This window comes from Myxocyprinus asiaticus, chromosome 47 (genome assembly GCF_019703515.2).
Source record: "Myxocyprinus asiaticus isolate MX2 ecotype Aquarium Trade chromosome 47, UBuf_Myxa_2, whole genome shotgun sequence".
In the NCBI taxonomy this organism is placed as follows: Eukaryota; Metazoa; Chordata; class Actinopteri; order Cypriniformes; family Catostomidae; genus Myxocyprinus; species Myxocyprinus asiaticus.
The window spans coordinates 15,355,035-15,379,432 of NC_059390.1; the positions used below are offsets into that span (position 1 = coordinate 15,355,035).

Sequence of the window (24,398 nt, forward strand, 5' to 3'; positions counted from 1 at the left end):
CCTAATCTCATACACTGCACTCACTGGCATACACACATATATACATACATGTATTTACACATATACAATCACACACTGTATCTTACACCTTTGAGTCCTAGAGGAGGGATTACATTAAGAAAGCTTATAGGACAGTAAAGTGGGCGTGAGTTGGAGAAGGGGACTAAACCGGTCACAAAATATCCCACAAGGGGGCACCAGAGAGAAAGAACAAAGAAGGCAGGCTTGGGGGGGGGTGCTGAGATACACAGTTGTATTATTGTTTAAAGTATTCTTTTTAAAAGCTGCTATTTTTTTTTTAATCAGATATACAATAGCCACAGTAAAAATAATAGTTCTTTTTAAAAAACGAAAGGGGGAAAATTGTAACCACACAATTAAAAGCAAGATAGAAAAAAAAGTTTACTATATTGCTTTGCCTACAACAGAAAAAAATTATATATATATATATATAGTTCATGTCTTTGGCAAAAACAACATACAATATAAAACAATAAAAATGGCCAAATGAAAGTGACAAAGTCTTTTCTTGAAACTCTTTTAGACTTTTCCTTGTAATGATTTTGGAGAGGATTCCTAATAGCATGAATATGTAATTATGAGTAAAATGTACAGTATGTCATTTAATTCTTAGTGATTGCATCTAAGCGAAGGTCAGATCACTTCCATGAGCACTTAACTAGACCACAACCATAATCATAGGCACATCCATTTAATAATAATAATAATAATAATAATAATAATAGTAATAATTATAATAATAATAATAATAATAATATAAATCCTTTTATCTCTTTTTTCTACTTTTGGCATTTCTTAGCTTCTGTACTTACTCTAGCTTATCCGTCAAGCTTGGCAGTCTGATACTGCATATGGCTGGCTTTTGACGAACTGTGATGTTCCTCATTTGTAAGCTGCTTTGGATCAAATTGTATTACAGATACTGTATGTTTCAGATTTTAACCAAACTCAAATGTGTAATTTTTACCATAGCTCTTGACTTCTTTTAAAGGTCTTCTGCAACAGCAGGATCCATCCAAGAAAGCTTGTCTGCCCTGCATTTTTTAAATGAGGTATATCATTTAATTTCATCCACCCTTAAACCAAGTGTGTACCCATATAAACATGCGAAACCACCCTATGAGGAACCTGGGTGGACATTGAAAGCTCCCAGAAAGCGTGATGATATATTCAACTGTTTATTTGGTTCAAGAAACCTGTGTTGGAGCCTTCATTGGACAGAGAGAGAGGGAAAGGGATTAGCTTTATTGCCGATACATTAAAAGTCCAAACTACTGTAAGTGCTTGTGCTTCAAAGCATTGATAGTATTCTTTTATACAGCATTTATATACAGCGTCTATACAAGCGACATTCAAGACTCTCATGAAAGCGGAGGAGGTGTCCATGTCCACCGTCTCCCCACCGATCTTTCAGAATGATACAAAAAACAAACAAACAAGGGGACACAAAACAAGAATGAAAGGTGCAAACACACACACTCACACGTAACATAGCCAAGTCATTTAGGAGCTGAACAGAAAACATGCGTATAAGCTTTTGGGAATTGCTTCCATCAAAATGACACATAGTTTATTATACATCTTGAAGAGCTATGTTCACCTGGGTAGAGCGCTCTACACTATGTTACATGGCAGCCGGGATCCAAAGAAACCAATGCACACAAATGTCACTGGGAGGAAGAAAAACTCTACTCTACAATTTCAAATGACTACAAAAGAAAGACGTTAAGAATGTGTGTACAATCGTTTAACAGCCCATCCGAACACTAGCACTACACAGAAAGTTATAACTGAGTACACTCTAGTATACAAGCTTTTGTTAATGGCACAGGTTGACATGTGTTAACTCCTTGCTGCCTGCTCTGCAGGCCAGCTTAAAAGGTTAATTCACCCAAAAATGAATATTGTGCCATCATTTACTGACTTTTTTTCTTTTGTGGAACACAAAAGAAGATGTTAAGCAGAATGTGAGCCTCAGTCTTCGTTCACTTTCACTGTATGGAAAAAGGATGCAATGAAAGTGAATAGTGACTGAAGCTCACATTCTGCCAAATATCTCCTTCAATGTTCCACGGAAGAAACAAAGACATACAAGTTTGGAACAACTCATTAGCGTGGTAAATAATGACACAATTTTCATTTTTGGGTGAACTATCTCTTTAAGAACATGGCTTAAAAAAAAGATAATTTTATCACGCACTGTTTATTTTTAAGGGCAATGTGCGCTATTGGATATTCAAAGTGGCCATGGCTCAAAAACTGCAATTATAGCAAGACAATATGTATTTTCAGAGAGATATTATGACATTACTGAAATGCATTTGGTTATTTGCTTGCTATTACTGCTTCTAGATGTATTGAAGTATTGCATAAAAATCGGTCTGTATCAATGGTACAGTGTGGAAAACTGCATCTTGACAATGGAATTGCTGTTTATATTGAGTTAAATGAGATATGGCATACAAACTAAATTATGTGCTTGAAAGGTTTAGGGTCAAACAGGAAGGGACGGGATGAAAACAGTGATTGAGCCCTCTGATTGGTTAATTTATTTTTTCCTGTAGTTGCCCAGCTGTATGGCTGAGCGGTCAAAGACGCAACGGAATGTGATTGGCTGGACCTCCCAATAGGGCACTGGATTACTGAACAGACTAATGCCTGAGTACATGGCCTTCTTTGTATTATAGCCAGGAGGGCAGAAGTCCTCTGTTCCCACAGCAGCAATCTTGTTGGCATGAAGGTAGATCACCTGGATTGATGAAAGTATTACAAAGAATGGAAACATGAGAGAAAGGCAAGATGTGACCAGCAACTCAAAGACATTTAGAGACTGGAACATGTAAATATGTAATACTAGGGTATATAGGGGAGATCAGGGCTAGTCTTTAATTTAATTTAATTTAATTTTTAATGTAATTTTTAATTTAATTTAATTTAATTTAATTTAAATTAATTTAATTTAATTTAATTTTATAATTTCTGTATAGGTACATACCTTAAAGTCTTGACTACAAAAAGCTATTGAACATTTCCAATATTATTGCCCAGGAAAAAAGTTATAGTTCATTGAATGCATTTTGACCCTTTGTCACGAAACAAATATAATATTAATACAAAAACATACAAATTATTGTCTGGCCATCTGATTTTCTGATTAATACATTTCCAACTTGAAAAAAAAAATAAAAATAATAATTGACAACTTGTCCCAATAAAAATGCGACAACGTGCTAACTCGCATGAAATGCACCCATGTCTTGAGATCACGGTACAACTTTTAAATTAAAATCTACCTTAATTATATACTTGACCTTTGTCTTAATGTTTACTAGTGTGGCTTTATTGTGTTCACTTGTTCACCCAATAGCTATTACAAATAGCATGATGATATTAAAATCTTAGTAAAAAAAAAGAAATGCTTTATTTTTATTTAATAACTTTTTGCTTAATCATTTAAATAAATTGTAATAATTACATTTTATAAATACATATTTATGTTATATACAAATCTAAAATAATTTTATTTGTATAATTTTATATTTTTAGACAGTTTTGAACTATGTGTTTGAAATCAATAAACAAAAAACTTCTAGAGAACTCAAGCATTTGTGTAATTTTGACTCAAAAACGTATAGGTACTGAGATACAGTCCTTCCTATCTTTCTTGTGTGACAACTAGCCACACTCTCACTCTGTTTTTGTGTGTTTGCTTGTGTGAGATCCCTCACCTGAATGTATTTGTGGTCTGGCAGGCCAGGTGGGATTGCAGTCAATGCATTATTTTCCAAGTGAAGTTCCCTCAGGTGTGGCACATTTGCCAGAGAGCCATTTTCCACCACACTGATCTCATTATTGCTTAGACCCAGTCTACAAAAATGCACAAAAATACATCAATAAACAACATTCTGAAGAAACACTGTGCTCTTCCTATTCTATAATACCCCTTGTCAATTATTATTAGGATTATGAGGCCAACAGCAAAACAATCTTCCATTCAGTCTTCTCAAACTAGTCTGTATTTGAGTTAATAGAGGACTTTTATAACGATTCGGCCGGGATTCAATTTGTGGAACTAGGCGTGTACAGAGGAAAAACCATGTAATATGAATGTTCTAATTTCTCAGTGTAATCCAAAGCAAACTGATCCATGCAATGATGTCACTGTTTTTGGGTCTCACAGGGTGTGTGAGCTTTTGCTAGTCATTTCAAACCTACAATTTTTATAAAAAAATATCTCTGTACGATAAACTTCCTCTTCTAGTCAGTTTGCTTTAAAGGTTTTCAGCTATATAGAGAAAAATGAGTCACATACTGTATACTGTTGCTCTGTTCATGTTGCCTCTTCAAGTCTGTGTGGCATGCAGCCATGCAGGTAAATCAATTGCCCAATTGTTTTGTTTTTTTGCACAACAAACAACAAATATATGAAGAAGAGAGATGCATTTACTTGGACAGATGCTTGAGGCCCTTCAGACTGCCTGCGGTCACTTTGGTGATCTTGTTTCCATCCAAGTGAAGTTCAAACAGAGAACTGGGTAAACCTGGGCATTTTTGGCACAACATATACAATACAATTATCGATGTTTGTCACATTACATTGAAGTGAAAAGTGTTAAAATTCAAACTGCTCACTCCACTAGTATTTACAGTAGAGTTTTGTACCTTTAGGAATGGAAGTGATATTGGTGTCAGCGATACGGATGTAAGAGACTCTCTTCAGATCAGCGAAAGCTCCATTATCAATCCCGGAGCTGCTCAGAGGGTTAGAGCCAAGCTCTGGAACAAGACAGACTCAAAATTTATATTGGTTCGTAGCATTTACTTTGTTATAACATGTTTATAACCATATATAGAGGTGAACTGCAATATTTTCCCTGCAAAGTTTGACATTGTTGAATTATCATGTATGTTAGGTTTGAGGCTATCTATTTGAGCATTGAGGCCATCTACTGAATATGTATAGTGTACTCCTAAAAGTGGAGTAAAATATGTGTTTCATTGGTTCTTTTATGTTTAATAGGATAAACAAATCAAAGCTCTTCACAAAGCACAATAAAACACCTCACATTTTATAAACATGCTAACAAAACAGACTGATCTCACAGTGAAATCGGAAACAGTAGGCTGACTTTTCTTTAACTAAAATAAGTCTGTGTTTACCGAAATTTTAAACACTGCCACCAGTGGCAAAAGTGGTAATTGTTGTTAAGCGTAAGGGCATGTGTGAGCTCCATTTTCCAGGTGTAATGTCCACGGAGGGGTGTCAAAAGTGAGTTGTGAAGTGAGTTGTGAAGGTGTACAGGATGTAATACAGTGAAGAGGAATGCACATTTTATAAACTGAACCCCCCAACCCAACCCAACCCCCAAACCTAAACCTAACCATCAGTGGAGTAAAAATGTAACGTTAGAGGGAACCTCTGAATTGTGCTCTTTACTGATAATGAAAACGCAATTACTTGCTGGTTACATACAGGATCCGAACCTGGGTCTCCCACACTGCTAACACAACATGCTTTAGGTCACGCAACAGGGGAAGGTAATCATGCTGTTGCTGATTCAAAAATGTCTAATAGGAGATGGTGCTTGTCAGTGAGTCGGCATAATGTGGCTGATTCTAAGGTACAGCAACTCTCAGAAACAACATGCTGACTTCCTGTGTAATCTTGTTGAACTGAAAAAGCCAATAACTTAATGTTTTCAAAAGCCTGCTAACAGATGACTCTCTAGTCAGCAAGGGAATAATATTCTTACCCATGACGATGACATTGGCCATGCCAGCAAAGGAGGACTTTTTTATCTTGTTAATCTGGTTCTCGTGAATGCGCAGCTCCTGAAGGCTTTTCGGTATGTTGGCAGGAACTTCCTTTAGGAGATTCTTTGACAGGTAAAGCCTCTCCAGGCTGATGAGAGAAGAAAAGGCCTTGGCATGGATGTTGGTGATCTTATTGTTTACCAGGATGAGTGTCTAAACAGAAAAAAGAAATCTAGTTAGCGATTTCCTCAGAGTTAGAATAGAGAGTAGAATACTGTAAGAAAAGTCTTATTTCACAATTCTAGAGAATTGATTGACATTATGGCAGTTCACTGGCACAAGGTTAACTGCAAGTGGTATAAAGTTACTGCATAATTCTTTGTTGATTTGTCACTGTACAAATGCAGACAGTTTTAGATGGTCAGCCGAAAATTGTTTCCTCTCTGGTGTTCTGAGGCTATAACATATAGTTCAACTTTGGCATTCAGTCTTAAAAAGTTCACCAGCTACTTCGAGCACTCTAATCCAGTTCAGTAAATAAAAATCTTCATTTATTTTCACTGTGATAATTAAATAAGGATGGCTAACATAGCATTTTGGCATCGTTTTCTCACTTTGTTCTGTTCGCATTCATTTCTCATTGGCGCCTAACAGATACAGGCGCCATGTGGATGTTGAGCTTGGAAACAAAGAAACAGCAAAGGGCGCTGGATGGGAGGGCTGTATATTTATCGTTACAGTTATGCACCTAGGACTGACACATTCCCCAGGCTCATGCAGCAGGGTGGAGAAGTTTTCTGGAGGGGATGGATTGCACAATTTCAAATATAGAGGATTTCACATGCCTTCAAGAAATTATGCATGGATGATGAGTTGATTTGTAAACTGAAGATTACTCCAGGGTTTCCAAAAATTGAAGATTAATTTTGCCTTTTAAAATCACAATGGTTGAAATGCATAGTTTTAGCAGACAAACCCCTCTGGATACTAGGAGTGCTTTTCAGTGCTGCTCAAGCAATTATTTTAGGGGAAAGAATAGCTATTAGTGTAGAATGTTTGTATGTGAAATGAGGTTCACAAATGGTTTCGAATGGAAATTTGGACTTTATTTTCTCTATAATGACTGATTATAGCAAAAACATCATGCTGTCACTTCCACTTATAAGGAATGAGTTGTGAACTGGGGGGGTTTAGAAGTCTACATTGAAATTATGGGATTCAAGAATCTATTTTAAACCTGTTTTAGGATTTAAAATGAATAATATTTAAGATTCTACACTATTTCCAGGTCATTAATCATATAAGAAAACTTGTAGCATTGACCATGTTACTCCTTTGTACTAAAGGTCAGATTTCCACACAAGATGCTCTTTGGATCATTCTCAATCATGCTTGGATAACATGTATCATTTGGTTTTGCACAAACTTTTGGAGTCCATGCCAGCTTGAGTGCATGCTTACATTAAAGCAAAGGAAACATACAAAAAAATACGATATTCTTAAAATAATTTCCCAATTCATTGCTTCAATTGTTACAGTATGCTGATGATAATATTATACTTTTGAACCTCATTGTATCAAAGTCAATTAAAGAAAGAGGGAGTAATTTAAAATCTTACTTGAAGACTCTTCAGGCCTTTGAAGTCATTTTCATTGATCTCTGTGATCTTGTTGTTCTGCAAGTCCAACAGTGTGGTATCAAGTGGGATTTTTTCTGGAACAGCCTTCAGACCTGAGAAACACAAACCACATGAAGTAAAAATAAATAACACTGATAAAATGGAATATGAACTGATACAGTATGTGTTTTGTGGCTTCATGCGACACACTCAAATTCTACTTTAAACAGATCAAATATTCAGCTCAAATCAGCAATAGCCATATGAACCTTTCCCTAAGTTCTACACAACTCACACCGACAAATTCTTTTTTCTAGAGTGTAAATTTCTGGTACTAAACTGAGAACATTCCTAAAGAGTGATTAAATGGCAGAAAGAATGTGAGCACTGCATTGGTTTTGGTTTTGAACTAGCTCTAGTCAACAACTGTACAGCCGAACATGTCTGTCAAAAAACTTCATAACAAGCTTTTTATGGGCTACCATTCTGTGTTAAAATAGAAGCATTTCTAAGTCTGAACAGAGGCTAAGGGGGAAAAAACAGATAGTGTAAACAATGTCTTATTACATACATCATCCCAAAGAACTGTATAAGAGCTAATTAATTTCTAAACTACAGCAAAAGACAATATTTTTGGATAAGCTGTGTCAAAAAATAAGAACTTTTATCACTGGCTCAAGTGTAGTGAGCACAACTCTAAGAATTTCAATATTCAAAAGACAATGTTGGCCCTTACACATTCAATATAGTATCAAAATAAATAAAGAATCAACACTATATAGAATAAGGATGAGCATTAGGTTTACGTAATCCTTACACTATAGGTCTGAATGTGCAGGCAGTTGACCGATCCATTTGTGCCAGAGATTAACTCACGGAATTTGATTTTGACAACACTAACAGTGTGACACAGCTTGCACATGATATACATTAGACCAGGTTAGAATGGGTGGAATACACAGTGGTCCCAAAAAGCATTTTCAGACACTTAAGCCACTATTAAAAATTTATGAATTTTATTGCATTAAATACAAAATATCACGTCACTTTTCCTAGACATTTTTACAATGACTTTTAACCAAGGTAATTAAGGTAATTTTAGTGGATGTATGAAGTCAACTCCCCTCAAGAGAAACCACAGGTGTAGTTCAGCACATAATTTATGGACATGTTCCACAAAGTTTGACAAGCACATGTAATACTTTCCCCTTCATTTTGAACAATATTATTTTATAACATGAAACCTAACAAACTTTCTTTTCTTTTCTTTTTTTTCTTTTTCTTTTCATTTGAAAAGTGTGCCTGTGCTATGTGTCTTTTAAATAAATGACTATATTTAAATAAATATATTTTGTTATATAATGCAAAGAAATTCATACCTTTTTTATTGTCCATATTCTTTCTGCAGCCACTATATATCATAGTCTTTGCATTAAACGTAAGACACAAATAAAAGTGAAGGAAAATAGGGTAAACACCTTAAAATGTCAGCCCTACAAACCTTTTTTGTGTTTTTTTTTTTTTTTTTTTTTGGTGAGGAGTTTCCTTTCTCCCTACAGTACAAACAGTTTAAGAATTTGTCCCTGTTAATTATATAACCACAGTAAAGACTACACGAAGAGAACAGTTGGACATGTTCCTTTAGTTCTGCTCTGTTTAGTCTCATTTGCAAGTGGCTACGTCTTTAAGACAAAACCACAGCAATCAATGTAGGTCAAAGTGTGTCCTATTTATGCAATATATTATCAGTGTTTAATATGAAAAATGCACTAACAACATAATTCTCAGAACAAAGCCTCACTTGAGTTAACAGGTTTTAATTTTAACTGATTAACATAATTTATAATGTCAGATATTTAGAACAGAATGTGCAGAAAACCATTGGCAAACTGTACACTGAAATCAGCATTTAAGATTAAGAGCAGAGAGAACTATCAAGCATGCATGCACACATTTAATCTCTCTCAAAGATCGAGCCATCACTGATGCTATACTCTCATGCCTTAAGTACTTTTAAGAAAATATGAGATTTAAATATTGTGGTGCTTGTGTGAAACTTCATCTTTCGCTTAAATCAGAAATGCATGAATGCACAGAAAGCTTTGGAAGACTGTGGAAAGGGACAATTCACACAAAAATGAAACGTCTTTCTTTATTTACTCACCCTCATGGTGTTCCAAACCCACATGACTTTCAGTGTGTTTAGTATTTTTTTTTTTTTTAACCGTCAGTCACAAAATAACATACAGTATTTTGAAGAATGTTTACACTGCTTTTTACTAATGCTTCCTTGTTTCTTTAAAGTGAGGTGATTACCTAACACTCATACAATAAACATTACCCCACTTCTGACAAGCAAGAAATACAAAATTAATATCTACTGGCACCTAAAAAGGCGGAGAATCTCACCCTTACAACTCGTAGTTGGCAACAGAAGAAGCACTCTCAGGCCCTTCATCAAACTTTCCTCATCAAACAAATTCAATTTCTCCATTAGTTGTTTTTGGGTTCCTACCATTAATTCCAGGTGGTTCTCCCTGCAGCTGCAGAGCTGTATAAACTGGGTCACATATTTCACTGGAGAGAGGTGAACTTAGATGGAGAACAGGCCTGGCGGCACACCTATCACCCCCCTCCTCTCCTCTGCCTCTCTATCCACCTCTGTCTTTCTCTTCCATTCTTTCTCCCTGTCTCCCACTGTAAAACTACCCCAACTCTTCTCTTCTTTCTTTTTCTCTCCTGAGATTGAGTGTTAGCATTACGAAAGAATGGAATGAGCCCTTCCTGAGAATTGCTGTTTTCCTTCGTTTGGCCATCTGTATTTCTTTGCAAACACATTTTCTGTCGATCATATAGCTCTAAGAATAATTTCCTATAAGAAAGGCTATGCCAACTAAGACACGCCATAGCAACTCAGTTATGCAGAAAAATAGTGTGTGGTTATTTAACCGTCATGTTCTGTTGAGACTGACTGTACATTCTTTGTTTGGGGTCGCAGAGACCCAAATGCTGTACATGTCAAATAAATGGTAAAAAGTTATCCCTTTTTCTCCCTTTATATTATTTCAATATGTTTTTTTTTTAATTTATTATTATTATTATTATTTTTTTTATTTAACCCAGTAGGTAGATATTATTGAAGATTTAGCCCATCTATGACTGTCACAATTATTACATTTGGTTGTCGATTGCTGTAACTGTCATACAAGTAATTGTAAATTTGCAAATCTGTTTTTTTTATTTTTTATTATTTATCATATTCATTCATACTGTGCTATATTGGAAGTACTACAACAAAACATTATTTGGTGTTTTGCCTTGTGAATTACTAATATATTTTTTTTAATAATAATCATTTTAAATCAGATGATTGCAACACGATCCAAAAACGTTTACCACTGTGTAACATCACCATTTCTTCTAATTTCAGTGTTTGGGCGATAAAGACACAAGTTTGTTAAGTTTAGCAAGCGCAGTTTCCCCCATTAATCCATTATATAGGTCTTTAGCTGCACAGTTGTACGGGGCCTTCTTTGCCATATTTTGCGCTTCATAAGACTGCAGGCAGGTCAGTCTAGCACCCACACTCTCTGCGTATGCAGCCGTGCACTTGTAATCTGGGCAGTATGTGGTTTGGTGTTGTCCTGCCGGAAAATGCAAAGACTTCCCTTGAAAAGAAGGTGTCTGGATGGCAGCAGATGTTGCTCCAAAATGTGTACATATCTTTCTGGATTAATGGTGCCCTCACAGATGTGCAAGTTAGACATGCCATGGTCACTGACACACCCCTGGCCCATACAGCAGTGGCATAGCCAAGGGTGTAACCAGAATATTAGAGATTATTCTTTGACTTCAAATATATATTTCTAAAATAGTTTGAAAAATGCATAAATTCTTATTTCTGAAAGTGTGATGCACTGCTTCTCTTTTGTTAAGGTAAAAATATAAAATATGGATAAAAAAAATTAATCCATTTTTATTGAGGCCCACCCAAAAGTAATTTCCTGGCTTTGCCCTTGCCATACAGACACTGGCTTTTGGATTTGATGCTGATAATGACTTGGATGGTACTTTACCTCTTTGACCCGGAGAACACGATGGCTGTTTTTTCCAAAAACTATTCAAAATGTCAATTCGTTGGCCACAAAAGATGATTCTACTGTTCTACTCTCCATCTAAGATAAAACCGAGCCCAGAGAAGCTTCTGGACAGTGTTGTATGGCTTCTGCTTTGCATAGTAAAGCCTTAACTTGCATCTGTGAATGCAATGGCAAATGATGTTGATTGAAGTATTTCTGAGTCATGATATCCATTACAGATGCATGACGGTTATTTAGACAGTGACGTCTGAAGGATCGGAGATCACGCACTTTCAGAAGTGGTTTTCCAGCAGGACAACAGCAAGTCCTGACTTATCTCCAATTGAGAACATGTGGCAAATTATGAAGCGAAAATACAGCAACAAATGTCTGGTCCTATTGCACAGCTGAAGACCTGAACAATGGAAAATTCTGCTTGTTAAACTAAACAAACTTGTGTCTTCAGTGCCAAAATGCTTAATAAACATTATTAGAAGAAATGGTGATGTTTTAAGTGGAGAACAAAACGTTTTGGAGCATGTTGAAATCATCTGATTTAAAATGTGTATATTTAAATAAAATAAAAAATTCACAACGTAAAACATAAAATAATGTTTTGTTGTAGTGCTTTCAATATAGCACAGGATGAATAGAATTTACAAATCACTCCTTTTTGTTTTTATTAGCATTTACCATACTGTCCCAACTCTTTTGGTATTGGGGTTGTATACCTAAATAGGAATATACATGATTTAGTCTTGGTCTACTTACATTCACATTGTTGTTTTTGGAACTGAGCCAACTTAAATATTATATTATATTATATTATATTATATTATATTATATTATACCTTGGGTCTCTCAGACCCCAAACATATGTAAAATTTTTCATGGAGGACCTGATACTTACAGTAAAGGTTAATTGTGTTTTTGAGCAATTAAAATGGACTTGACCAAACAGAACCCCAGGGTTAGAAAATTTAAATGAGGTCTTATGATGTAAGCAATGAAATCTCACTTTAAACAACAGGGATAATCTCAGAATAATTTAGAAATTTCAAGTAAATCTTTGAAACTATGTGATACAAAGTTTTTGGACATGCTCTTTTCTGTCTTTTCAGTTCAGATTCATGTGAAAAGAAGCAGTGATCTTCAGAAGAGACCTTCTAAAAGTGGAACAGTCTATGACTTTTCCAAGCACTAACATACACATACACACACACACATATACGCCTGGGGATGCAATTAGGAAAATGAGGCAGCCGTCTAGATGTTAGCGCCTGGCCATCTACGGAAGTGAGCACAGTTAACAGCTTATGAAAACATTTAATGTGGTTTCGAGACAGTGACATAAGTAATTTAATGATGACTCAACAATGGGCAGATCAAACCAGAGAGAGTGTTTGTTCACGACAACTTGGACACTGCTCCACTCTTTTAAACGTAGGCCAGTTTTTGCCATTAAAAAAAAAATAAATAAATAAAATAATAAACGACAACAGGTGTAGGACAAAGCCACATTTAAGGAAAGTGAAAAGACAGTTAAACTATGAAAGCAATTAAAAATAATATACAGTTGCCCTAAAAATTATTTTGTCAATGAAGCCATACTTATATGCATGAATGTCACTGCATTAAATAGTAAATAATTAAACCAAGAGGCATTTCATTCAAGTCAAGAGAGGCATTTTCGTTTAGTCAAGTGTCATACTGTACTTTACCAAGATCAGAGCACTGAGTAACTCGCAGATGGCACTGGCATCGGAATGGGCAGACAGGTCCATCAGGTCCCTCAGGACCCTCGGGTGGTTGAGGACGTTTGCCAGTGGGTGGTTTACGAGTCACGGGCAAGTCCAGACCATCTCCTGAAGCTGGTTCATCCTCCATCATGAAGTCCAGGAAGCCAGATTGATGGAAGGGCAGAGCCCAGCATACGGACACCAAAAGCAGGGAGAGACAGGCCGATTTCATGTTGCTAACAGAGGCCTGGAACACAAACAGGAGAAGACAGGGGAGTTAAAGGTTAGGGGTGACACACTAGGTAATGTCTCAGGTATTGGAACGTGGAGAGGTGAGAGGTGAAATGATAAAGATCAAAGGTCAAACGGCAGATGTAGGGTGCATCAATGTGACTGAGTAATGTAGGCGATAATTAAGCTGAGGTTAAAGGTCAGTGTATTAGATTTTAGAGGGCTCTGGGGCCTGTACAGCAACTTTTGTAGGGTGCTTGTTGAAAAAACTCTGGTAAATTTGGGCTAAACACTTAAATAAGTGCACATTCTGGTTTTATTTATGAATTTATGAATTTATTCAGAAGTTAACAGAATAGTCACTTAACAGAAGCTCACGGTTACTTTTATGTGTACTAGCTCAGCAAATGTACTTTTTGAGTCAATGAAGTATTCAAAAATACATTCAAAAAAATGCAAATCACAAAAAACAGTTACTTGAATACACTACTACTATGCACATGTTTTCAATTTCTAGTTGATTAAATTAAAATTCTTGAAAATAGAAATGTTGGCAAAAATATTTTGGAACAATCCTTTACATTTTGTTTAGGTCAAATGGAATAACCCTAAGAAAACGTCTTGAAATTCATGGCACAAAAAAATAAAAATAAATTATATATATATATATATATATATATATATATATATATATATATATATATATATATATATATATCCTTCAAACATGCTCACAGCAGAGCCACTCTGAGGAAGCCACCGCCCCTAGTGCCTGGATCCATGAGCTGGCCCAAACTCTACCCTTTTCATCACCAACTATTCTTAATTATTCTTAAACTATTTTCCTTGCGCACAACAATAAAAAAAAATAAAAATCGAATAAAAACAAAATTAAAAAAAAAATTTATATATATATATATATATATATATATATATATATATATATATATATATATATATATATATATATATATAATTTTATTAGATTTTATTTTTTTATTGTTGTGCGCAAGGAAAATATTTTAATACTTTTATGCGATAGTTATACCTCTTGACATTTAAAGTCATTAAACCAATTTTTAGCACAAAATGCATAAACGTTTTTCAAAAATTTATGAAACCATCACGGACCCAAAGATAACATTTCTACTACACAAATGTGTTTAAACTAGATTTTTTATCATTTCAGACAACATTATTTGTCAATGACCCTAATACTAAATGTCTAAAGGTTTACTAATTGTATTTTATTTTGTACTTTTACTATGTTCCTAAAATCAGAAGGATATCTTCATTCAGAACAATAACACATTTCAATGTGCTAGTAATAAACAGTTTAAACTGACCTTAAACAGCGGTGACATTCTCTCTGAACATATACTGTTCAACCTAAAAAGTAACTTGAAGTAACAAAAATTGCTTTGTACATATCCACACAAAACTGGGACTTAAACTAAAGGGCATCAAACCATTTTATTACATGACTGTTCAAACTCGCATTTAAACTCATTCATGCCTTCAGTCAGGAAGACTAAATCTGTCTTCTCTTTTAGAGAGAGTGCTCAAAGTTGTCCACAAGCCCACACATAAACATATGTCTCTGGTGAGGAGCTGAAAATTGCTGAATGTCAAGGAAATGACAATGTATGTAACTCCAGTAGTTCAGTTCAACTTTGCAGGGTCATCTCAGTTCTGTGTAATCAATATATGGCATAATTACAGTAGTTCAAATCCTGGTGATGGCCACATCACTGGGACAGTGAAAAACCACTATGTAAATATTCTTGAACTCTGGAAAGCCAGGAGTTTGACCTCGAAAACCTTGTCTGGAAAGACTGTATTTGTATTTATTTTTTAAATTCCCCAAGCAATAGAAGATACAGCTCTTGCCATATATATATATATATATATATATATATATATATATATATATATATATATATATATATATATAAGGGAATATATATATATATATATATATATACACACACACAGTATATATATATATATATATATATATATATATATATATATATATATATATACTGTATATGGCAAGCTAAACTAGCTATGAGCAACCATGCTTACCCTTTTGTGAGGGAAATGAATCAGAGGCAAGTGTAGATTTTCAAACTCCTGTGAGTGCTATACAATAAAAAAATAAAAATAAATAAATAAAAGGATTCACTGCAAGTGACCCTCAACCTCAGATTGCTCGTTAATGTTGATTTGCAATGCAGGAGAGCATATTTTAACCATTTTCTGAGGTTCTTTTTATTCTACACTTACTGTATCAAACAACTGATCCAGGATCATGTTTCAAAACTAACAATGAGATTTTTTTGGAAAGCTGTTGAAGTTTTCTGCAACAACATTCCACAACAACAGTTTATGAACTCAAATAGACCTGTTATATAATTTAATGCCATGTTTTCAAACCTGAATGCAATTTCTAACCTCTCAGACATCGTTTATCATGAGCACCTGCACACAAGAGATGTGAACCTTGACACAATGGGCAAAGAGAAGACCTCAGATTTACATCTATGCATTTGACAGATGCTTTTATCCCCAACATGCAGTGCATTCAAGCTATACATTTTATCAGTACAGTATGTGTGTTCCCTGGGAATTGAACCCATGTCCTTGGTGTTGCTAGAGCCATACTCTTCCAGAGCTACTGTACATGTAACCCCTTCTTCTCTATTTATTCCCAGCAGGAATGAAGCCACAGAAGGAGCTTAGAGTGTCAGGGCCTGGTCAGCAGTATGAAAAGACATTTGAGTGTCACAGATTTCTGCTTTGGCTGTCACCATGACCGATTCTGTTTGTGGCTAGATCATGGGAAGAGCTGTTGCTGCATTTTATTTGCATCCTGTCAACAAACCACAGGCTGTTGCAAGAGCCAGGCAAACAGACAAGAGCAGAGACTGATGGTGTCATGCCTTTGTGGAATAATAATAATAATAAAAGACTTGAGAAAGAGATTCTACATGACTACATTTTCCACGAAAAAATTAAATAATCACTTTACTATACCTATATTTTTGCAAAGGATAGGTAGTTTTTACACGGCTCGTTGTACATATCACAGCAGTTTCCTGGTGAAATGAAAACAGGAGGTGCTAAAAAAAATTACAACATTTATTCACTTTCACACAAATCACATTTATTAACATTTACTTTTCAATCTGTTCCTCACACAATGCTATCTTATGACATCTAAGCACTTTTACTGTTGTGCATAACTTGTAAGTCGATATATTTTAATGTTTGCATTAAATTAACAAATACAACTTGTTCAAATGCAATTAAATTGCACAGTAGCTCAACTGATAGAGCATTGCACTTGCAATGCAAAGAACCAGAAAACGAGTCCTGAAGAGCATGTGAGGTGACACGTGAGCCAAAAGTGTTGAATCAGCACAAAATTATGTAGTTGCTTAAGCAATTGTGTTTTTCATCTAACGTTTGCATTTTGTGATCCCATTGGTTAGGTTTAGGATTAGGGTTTAGGATAGGAAGGTCGGTTTTGTTGATCTAAAACTCGATAGAGCATTTACCTCCAAAACCTGATCTGTTTTTCATCTCACATCTGCTTTTATGACATTATTGGTTAGGTTTAGGATTAAGGTTGAGGGTAGGGTCTTAAAAACCTCATCTGTTTAGGAGAAAATGTAACTGCTTTTAGCGCCACACAGTGGACATTTCACCTCAGAACTGGCATGATATGTGTAAGGAACCACGATATAGTATTTTGCAATGTTCATGAGATCAGGCTGGATTAAATATTTACCTAGAATACACTTAAAGAAAAGTATCTGAGGAATGTATTTGTAAATGATTTATCATGTTATATATGGATTATCAGTCGAACCGAGGTTATGTTTTTAAGTGTATCCTCGGCTGGATTCAGTGGGCCAATGTCAGATGGCTCAATGTGGCAGTGATCAGCAGAACTGAGTTCAAACAAATAACTTCAGATGTGATTTCCCACAGACACAGCTAAGTGGTCTAACTCTCAGCTTCTGCCAGGTTGTTACAGGCCCTCAGCCTTGATTTCTCCTTGTCTGTGGGTCGGGCAACAGTCTGATCCAAATGAAAAAAACAAAAAACAGAATCAGCACTGGCCTTTCTCTGGTCTTAAAAATGTGCATTTTTAAAAAGGAATGAAGTTTTTCACTTGACAGATACATGGGTCGCAAAATGTAGTTTTGCATACATACTCAGAAATGGGTAGCTGCGCCCCTGCATAAACATACACACTAGCATACGCACTAGCTTTGTATTTACTCTCGAGACTGCTCCATAGCAGGTGGTCTATGTACAGTATATCTTTAGTTTGCACAACAATTGAGGTTCTGTATTGTTTAGCTATTACATCTAAGAAAAGCTGACTTCTCCAAAGCAACTATTTAATGAAGTATATGGGGTAGATACATTGTGATCACACTAAAATTTGTGTGTTTATGTTAATGTTTATCAGAGAAGTAAGAACTACATGGTACAAAATAATGTGCATCTAATATTTACCATATACATGTAATTACATTGTACTTACAATGTAATTACAATGTACTTACACATTACATCACCTATTTATAGCTACTATAATACATTGTATTAGCGTATAACATGTATTATATTTGAAACTGTTAGTGACATTGGCAGTTCATTAATATAGTTTAAGTATTGATTAATGAAAACAATACAGCTCTTTTTTCAGTTTACACACACACACACACACACACACACACACACACACACATTTAATGACCTATAGCTCCTTTCAGCAATGACTCACAGAAAGGTATTTACAGGCTACAGGACATTTGAAACGTGTGCTGCTTTCAACACAATCAACAGTTGATTTTAAATAAAATATATCTTAACATTACACCCCACAAAACAGCTTCATTTTATTTACTTATTTTTATTTTTTTATTATTTATTAATTTTATTTATTTATATACCTTTGAGAGCTTTAAAATTCACAGAATTCCCCAAACACTGAGGAAATGTTTCAAAAATGTAATTATCTGAGCATTCCAATGGGTTATGTACCAAAACTGGAGCACAAATAAGGCACTGTATTAAAAAATGAAAAAATGCAAGAATGTGTTCTTAATATTGAGCTCAACAAACTACACTCCAGGGCAACACTGACCCAAAAAGGTTTTGACCACTTTACCCTCGGCAGCCAAAATGGTTCCAGACCACTAACCCAAAATCCAAAGCAACTGCCAGAGGACAATTAGACTTTCTCACAGATCAAAACTATGGTTCAGCCCAGCAAAATGATTGTCTTCAAATTACCTACCACAAAAGCCACAGAAAGTCGTTGAATAACCAATTATATGCTGGAGGCTGGCAGGTTATTTTGGCTCATGAAAAAGTAAAAGAAAAGATTTGAGCCAGTGACCACTTATTCTAAGAAGTCCTAATTCAAATTGGATGATTTAGTCCATCCCAATCTATACCATCTCTTACTTTACACATAAACACCCTTTCAATCTTCCTCATTTCCTCTCTCTAAGGCAATGTTTCATTGATCTGTCATAGACAGCACTGCTTTGACTTTGGTCCAAAACTCTAATTTCCTTCCCTTAAAGGGGTAGAATAGCAAATAAAAGGGAAAAGGCAGTATGGCTACCACTTAATGACTCATCACAGAGTTAAAGACCAAATGGAGACCTGTCGCTTTCAAAGAATACTTATTGCATGGCCCATTGACACTGTCTGTCAAGGGAGGAAGAGAGAGGTCAAGAATCAAGAGTAAATAAAGTGTAAATAGTTCTGAGTGGTCTTAATCTTGTATTTGTTCAAAATGCATTTGGATTCTACACAGCAATTAATAAACAAATGAGTAAAACAAAATTACTTAACATTAACACTTTTATGTTTATATTTATGCACTGTCCAGTGGCCTATGTCACAAAGCATGATTAAGCAGCTACACTGTAAAATCTAATTAGTTGACCTTACTTAGATTTTTCAAGGCAACTGGTTTGCATGCTTTTTCTAAGTAAACATACTTATTTGGCTCAAGTAAACTGAACGTAATTTTATAAGTAACATGAACTAGTTACAAGTAAGCTTAACTCATCTATGATTAAAGTATCATTGCTTTTAATTATTTAAATTGGGTTATAACATGTCTTATACAGAAAGATATGAGGGATAAGGGAAATTATGACTAGATTCTAAGTTAGCCATATGGCACACTGGACTCTACTCAGTACTTCATAGTGCACATAAATCTGCCCTTTGTAAAGTACAATTGAGTAAAGAAGAATGACTTAAACTAAACAGGCTGCAATTTCACCAGAGGTAACACTTATCACCCTCATGGTGACTTAACAAAAATCTCAATTATCAACCAGCTACAACAAAACAACAACAATAGTCTTAAGAATTAAAACTAAGTACATTTTTAAATAAAAAACTATTATTTTACTACATAAGTTCCCTTGTTTTGACCATACAAACATAATTTATTCAAGCGCAAGGGTTTATGGGTATTCCACACAGCCGCAATTTTGTAATTGGTAATTTTAAGTTAGTAATACTCGAAGCCAGATTTTAAATTACTTATGTATTTGAGTTATGATTGCAAAATGTGACATTTCAAGTAATGTTTAATTAGGACCACTTAAATGTTTTTATTAATGACAACTTTAGGATTTAGAGAGTAACTGTAACTTAATTTAAATTAGTAAGAATAGTAAAAATGTAAGATTAAGTTGAGTAAACTATTTTTTATAATTTGAGATTACTATTAGTGTTTACAGTGTAGTTAGATAAGCTTAAACTTAGTTTAAGCAAACTTTAAATTTGCGGTACCAGTAAAGTGGATAGACATTCATCTGGGTTCCTTGCCATAGTAACATGTGCTAATCGGCTAACCTGCTCCGGGGCAGGTTATGTTCCCGATCAGAGATCACGTCCAGATACTGGACCAATCAGCTGTGAGCAAAGTGACAGTCACTCCCACCAGTATCTCTCACTCCAATTTAAAATGCACTTCAACGAGACAATTTTAGAAATGTACAAAATAAGCTATTTATGATCATTATTTATTGCAAGAAATATATTTTTGGCAGTCTTGCATTTGTTTAAAGACACTTTAATTTGGGGGCCTGTGTAGCTCAGCGAGTATTGATGCTGACTACCACCCCTGGAATCACGAGTTTGAATCCAGGGTGTGCTGAGTAACTCCAGCCAGATCTCCTAAGCAACCAAATTGGCCCGGTTGCTTAGAGTCACATGGGGTAACCTCCTCATGGTCGCGATTAGTGGTTCTCGCTCTCAACGGGGCACGTGGTATGTTGTGCGTAGATCACGGAGAGTAGCATAAGCCTCCACATGCTGGGAGTCTCCACAGTGTCATGCACAGCAAGTCACATGATAAGATGCGTGGATTGACAGTCTCAGAAGCTGAGGCAACTGAGAGTTGTCCTCCGCCACCCGGATTGAGGTGAGTAACTGCGCCACCATGAGGCTACTACTAACTACTAAGTAGTGGGAATTGGGCATTCCAAATTGGGGAGAAAAAAAAAAAAAAGACACTTTAAATTATATAATTTCAAGTAAGATATTAATACAATATCAATAACGATCGAATGATTTTAAAATAAAAACATTTAATCACTCCACTCCACTATAGATATATCAGAAAAGTGTGAATGCCACCCAAACCCCTTCTTATTAGGATTTGCTGGCAGAGATGCCATGAACATAAAATATTTCACTTGAAGTTCAATAAAAGCACACTAGCACACCAAATATGTCTTTATTGTGTCTTTTGTTGCTAGAAATAAATAATAAGTCTTTATTAGTGCATACCATTTACTCATTTTCCAATTGCTCACATTTTAATTTTTCTATAGTGTATTAATGTCTAATAGTATTAAATTATATTAAGTTAGTAATTTAAATTAATACTTAAGCTTTTAATTGTTTTTTTTTTTTTTTTTCATTATTATTATTTGAAATCAAGATATTAAACTTTTAAAATTACAAGCCTGAATGTTCTTGTTGTGGACCTATGTAAAGTTACTTTCACATCAATATATTATCTATTTTAATATTTTAATCACATTCAGATTTTTTTTCGTGCTCTAGCAGCAGCAGCAGCAGCAATGTTTCCTCTTGCTGTGTAAATGCCTTTAAATTCCTTATCATTTACAAGTGATCCTCTGTGCTGTGTGAATGTATTGTAATTATTGATGATTTCACAGTGATTATTCGTATTGTGTAAATGTGTTTTGATTGATCATATCTTTTAACATCCTCTTGTGCTATTATAACTGTGTTTAAATTATTATAATTTATCATAATTTTCATAAACATCTTCAGCGGAGAAGTAAATCTTGCTGACTCTCTCGCGAGATGAGACTCACGCTGTCTCACATGTGATTGGCTGTTCACTTCATTCATGTGAACGTGCACGTGAACTAATCATAACCTCGGGATCAAACTCTGAATTGATAGAGAAAGTTGGTAATGAGCATCTTGATACCACTTAACCCTAATGAAGCCTGATTGGATTTGGTGAGTTTTGTCAAACTAAAACAATCCTGGAATTTGTTCAGCTTTTTTTGTGATACATGGCACAGGTGTTTAGGGTGATTACTAGGGTGTTGCTAGGGTTAATTGGTTGCAAGATAGTTGCTTACTTGCCCAAGTCAAAAGATACCATTCCCAAGTCTCTATGACATCCTGATCCCAAGATATGTGTGGGGACCTTTTCAATGGGGACCTTTTAAAACTTTGTCAGGACCATTTAAGGCAAAAGTGTGTTAAAATGGTGAAAAACTGCACTTTTCCTTATAAAAGTGTCATGGAAACATTATACACTAACTACCCATGTACAAAAGGGAAATACAATTGTGTCATTCTTTGCTTCATAGTTGTGTTCCCTCATATGACAAAAACTGATAATTTAGAGATGGGAAATAATGAGGTAAATTGGGTCACTTTTTGACAGACATTCCAACATCAAGTGGCCCAATTTACCTGAATTCACCCTACTTGTGGGGAAGTGAAATGGCCAAGGAATATGTCCCTCATTTATGGCTTCCTCTCTCTCTCTCTCTCTCTCTCTCTCTCTCTCTCTCTCTCTCTCTCTCTCTCTCTCTCTCTCTTTCTCTCTCTCTTCTACTCTCCCTCTCCACTGAATGTTTTGAGTTAGCTGGGAATTTGTGGTGGGATTACCAGGAAGTGCCTTGTCAGACCTGCCTGTGATTGGAAGGAAGCTATATTATTAAAGGATTAATGAGACACTCATCCCATGCTCTCACTCTCTCTTTCTCTCTTTCCACTTCAAAGTAGTGCACATTCATCCTTTAGCTGATGTGGCTCAAGGCGATTTGGCTTCCATGCCATGGGTAAAGAGTTTAGGATGTAACTTCAGCGAGTGGAGGCAAGCAGACTGTCTGTGCAAAACCTCTCCAACAAACTTTTTCAAGACCAAACTCCCCTTCTACTGCTGTACTTCAGACAGATCAATCAGAGAAGACTGATTTAACCAAATCCTCTATGCTTTTTTTTTAGGCCTTACATTAACTCTTTTCTTTTTTTTCTTTTTTTTTTTTCTAATGGCAAGTGGTACACAAAAGGAAGAAAAACAGGGATAGAAGTCAGAGCAGAGCAGAGAGAATAAGGACACTTGCAAAGTAAATGTCTTTTTCACAACACTGAACTTGTTTAGGGAAGCAAAATGCAGGGAAGCAATTTGGCAATCACAGAAAATCCCAGAAAAAAGCACGGAGGGCATTTATGATTAAAACATTAATGCAATGTACACTCACATACTGCAGTCACAAACACACATTATTCTTTCTGCCATAAAACACATTAAGTTTTTCTCATCATAATGAAATCCATGCAGGCACTCCTAATAACCAAACCATCCAAGTCAACACACCCACCCACCACTATTATTATCAAGGTATACAAATGCAAGAAGCTTTGAAATAAGCCTACGTTAACGCATATACTGTATAGCAGATACACACATACTCAATTTTGACAGGGTCAGAACTACTCTTTTGTCTTGAAGTAATTAATTTTTGAGGAGTAGTCCAAAATACTTTGAAAACTTCACTTAAAACAACCCACTTCAATCTGACAATTAAACAATGCAAAGAAAACCACCAAACCAGACTTTTCTGAAGGGTAATAACCACATGTCATCATTCATAGACCTTCAACTTTTATTGAGAACATCTTATAAAAATCCCCTCATAGAAGGGTAACTAGAAAAGCTTTCAGAGAGTGCACATGAATTGGATCTTACCTGCACGTACAGGACAGTGTAGAGCTGCAGACGAAACACTCAGAAATCCAGAGAAGGCTGGAGCTGATGTGCAGCACGGCAGGCCGAAGGCTGATCGCAGAGTGGACGCCAGTAGCCAAGATCAGGCAGGTGTGCTTTGTCAGGGGGGGAGGGGATGGAGAGAGAGACAGAGAGGGAGAGAGGGAGGAAGTGTGAAGGAGAGGGAGGGAAGGAGAAAGAGGGAGGAGTTGATTTCTTTGTCCCTTTCAAATTAGACAATTGGAGAAGAACTTCCCCCAGTCTGGAGTGTTCCAAAAACAGTTTGGAACAAGAAACGGAGAGAGAGAAAAAACAGCAAGAAAAAGTTAAAGGGAGAGACGAAAGGCTGGGACTATAGGCAGTGAATGCATTGGCTGTCTCCCATACTGTGTCATCTGGTAAAGATAGGGAACATTGTATACAATAAAAGTTTTTCACTCCCTCTCACATACGTTTTTTTCTTTGCTCTTTTTTGGTGGACTTCAAGCTGTTTTTTTTTTTTTTTTTGCGTGGTGGAAACATTCCCTCCTTTCTACCCACCACACTTTTGTTTCTTTTGAAACAGTGACCCATAACCCCAACCACACACACACATAAGCGCGCTTCCCAATCCGTATTAGGCTTGTTTATTTGTAAT

At 35.6% G+C, this 24,398-nt stretch overlaps 1 protein-coding gene across 2 annotated transcripts; it reads right to left on the minus strand.

Annotated features, from left to right (window-relative positions):
• Positions 1-1,183: 1,183 nt before the first annotated feature.
• Positions 1,184-23,907, minus strand: LOC127437046 (decorin-like). Of its 2 annotated transcripts, none has more exons than XM_051691691.1 (8): positions 23,744-23,907; positions 13,195-13,459; positions 7,395-7,507; positions 5,775-5,988; positions 4,684-4,797; positions 4,469-4,562; positions 3,750-3,888; positions 1,184-2,770 (listed from the first exon to the last, which is right to left on the minus strand). In XM_051691691.1, the coding sequence occupies exons 2-8, from the start codon at positions 13,442-13,444 to the stop codon at positions 2,570-2,572; spliced, it is 1,125 nt and encodes a 374-aa protein (XP_051547651.1). In that variant the 5' UTR covers positions 13,445-13,459; positions 23,744-23,907; the 3' UTR covers positions 1,184-2,569. The 2 variants fall into 2 exon arrangements, with proteins under 2 accessions (XP_051547651.1, XP_051547653.1); XM_051691693.1 differs by having other exon boundaries at positions 23,754-23,902.
• Positions 23,908-24,398: the final 491 nt, after the last annotated feature.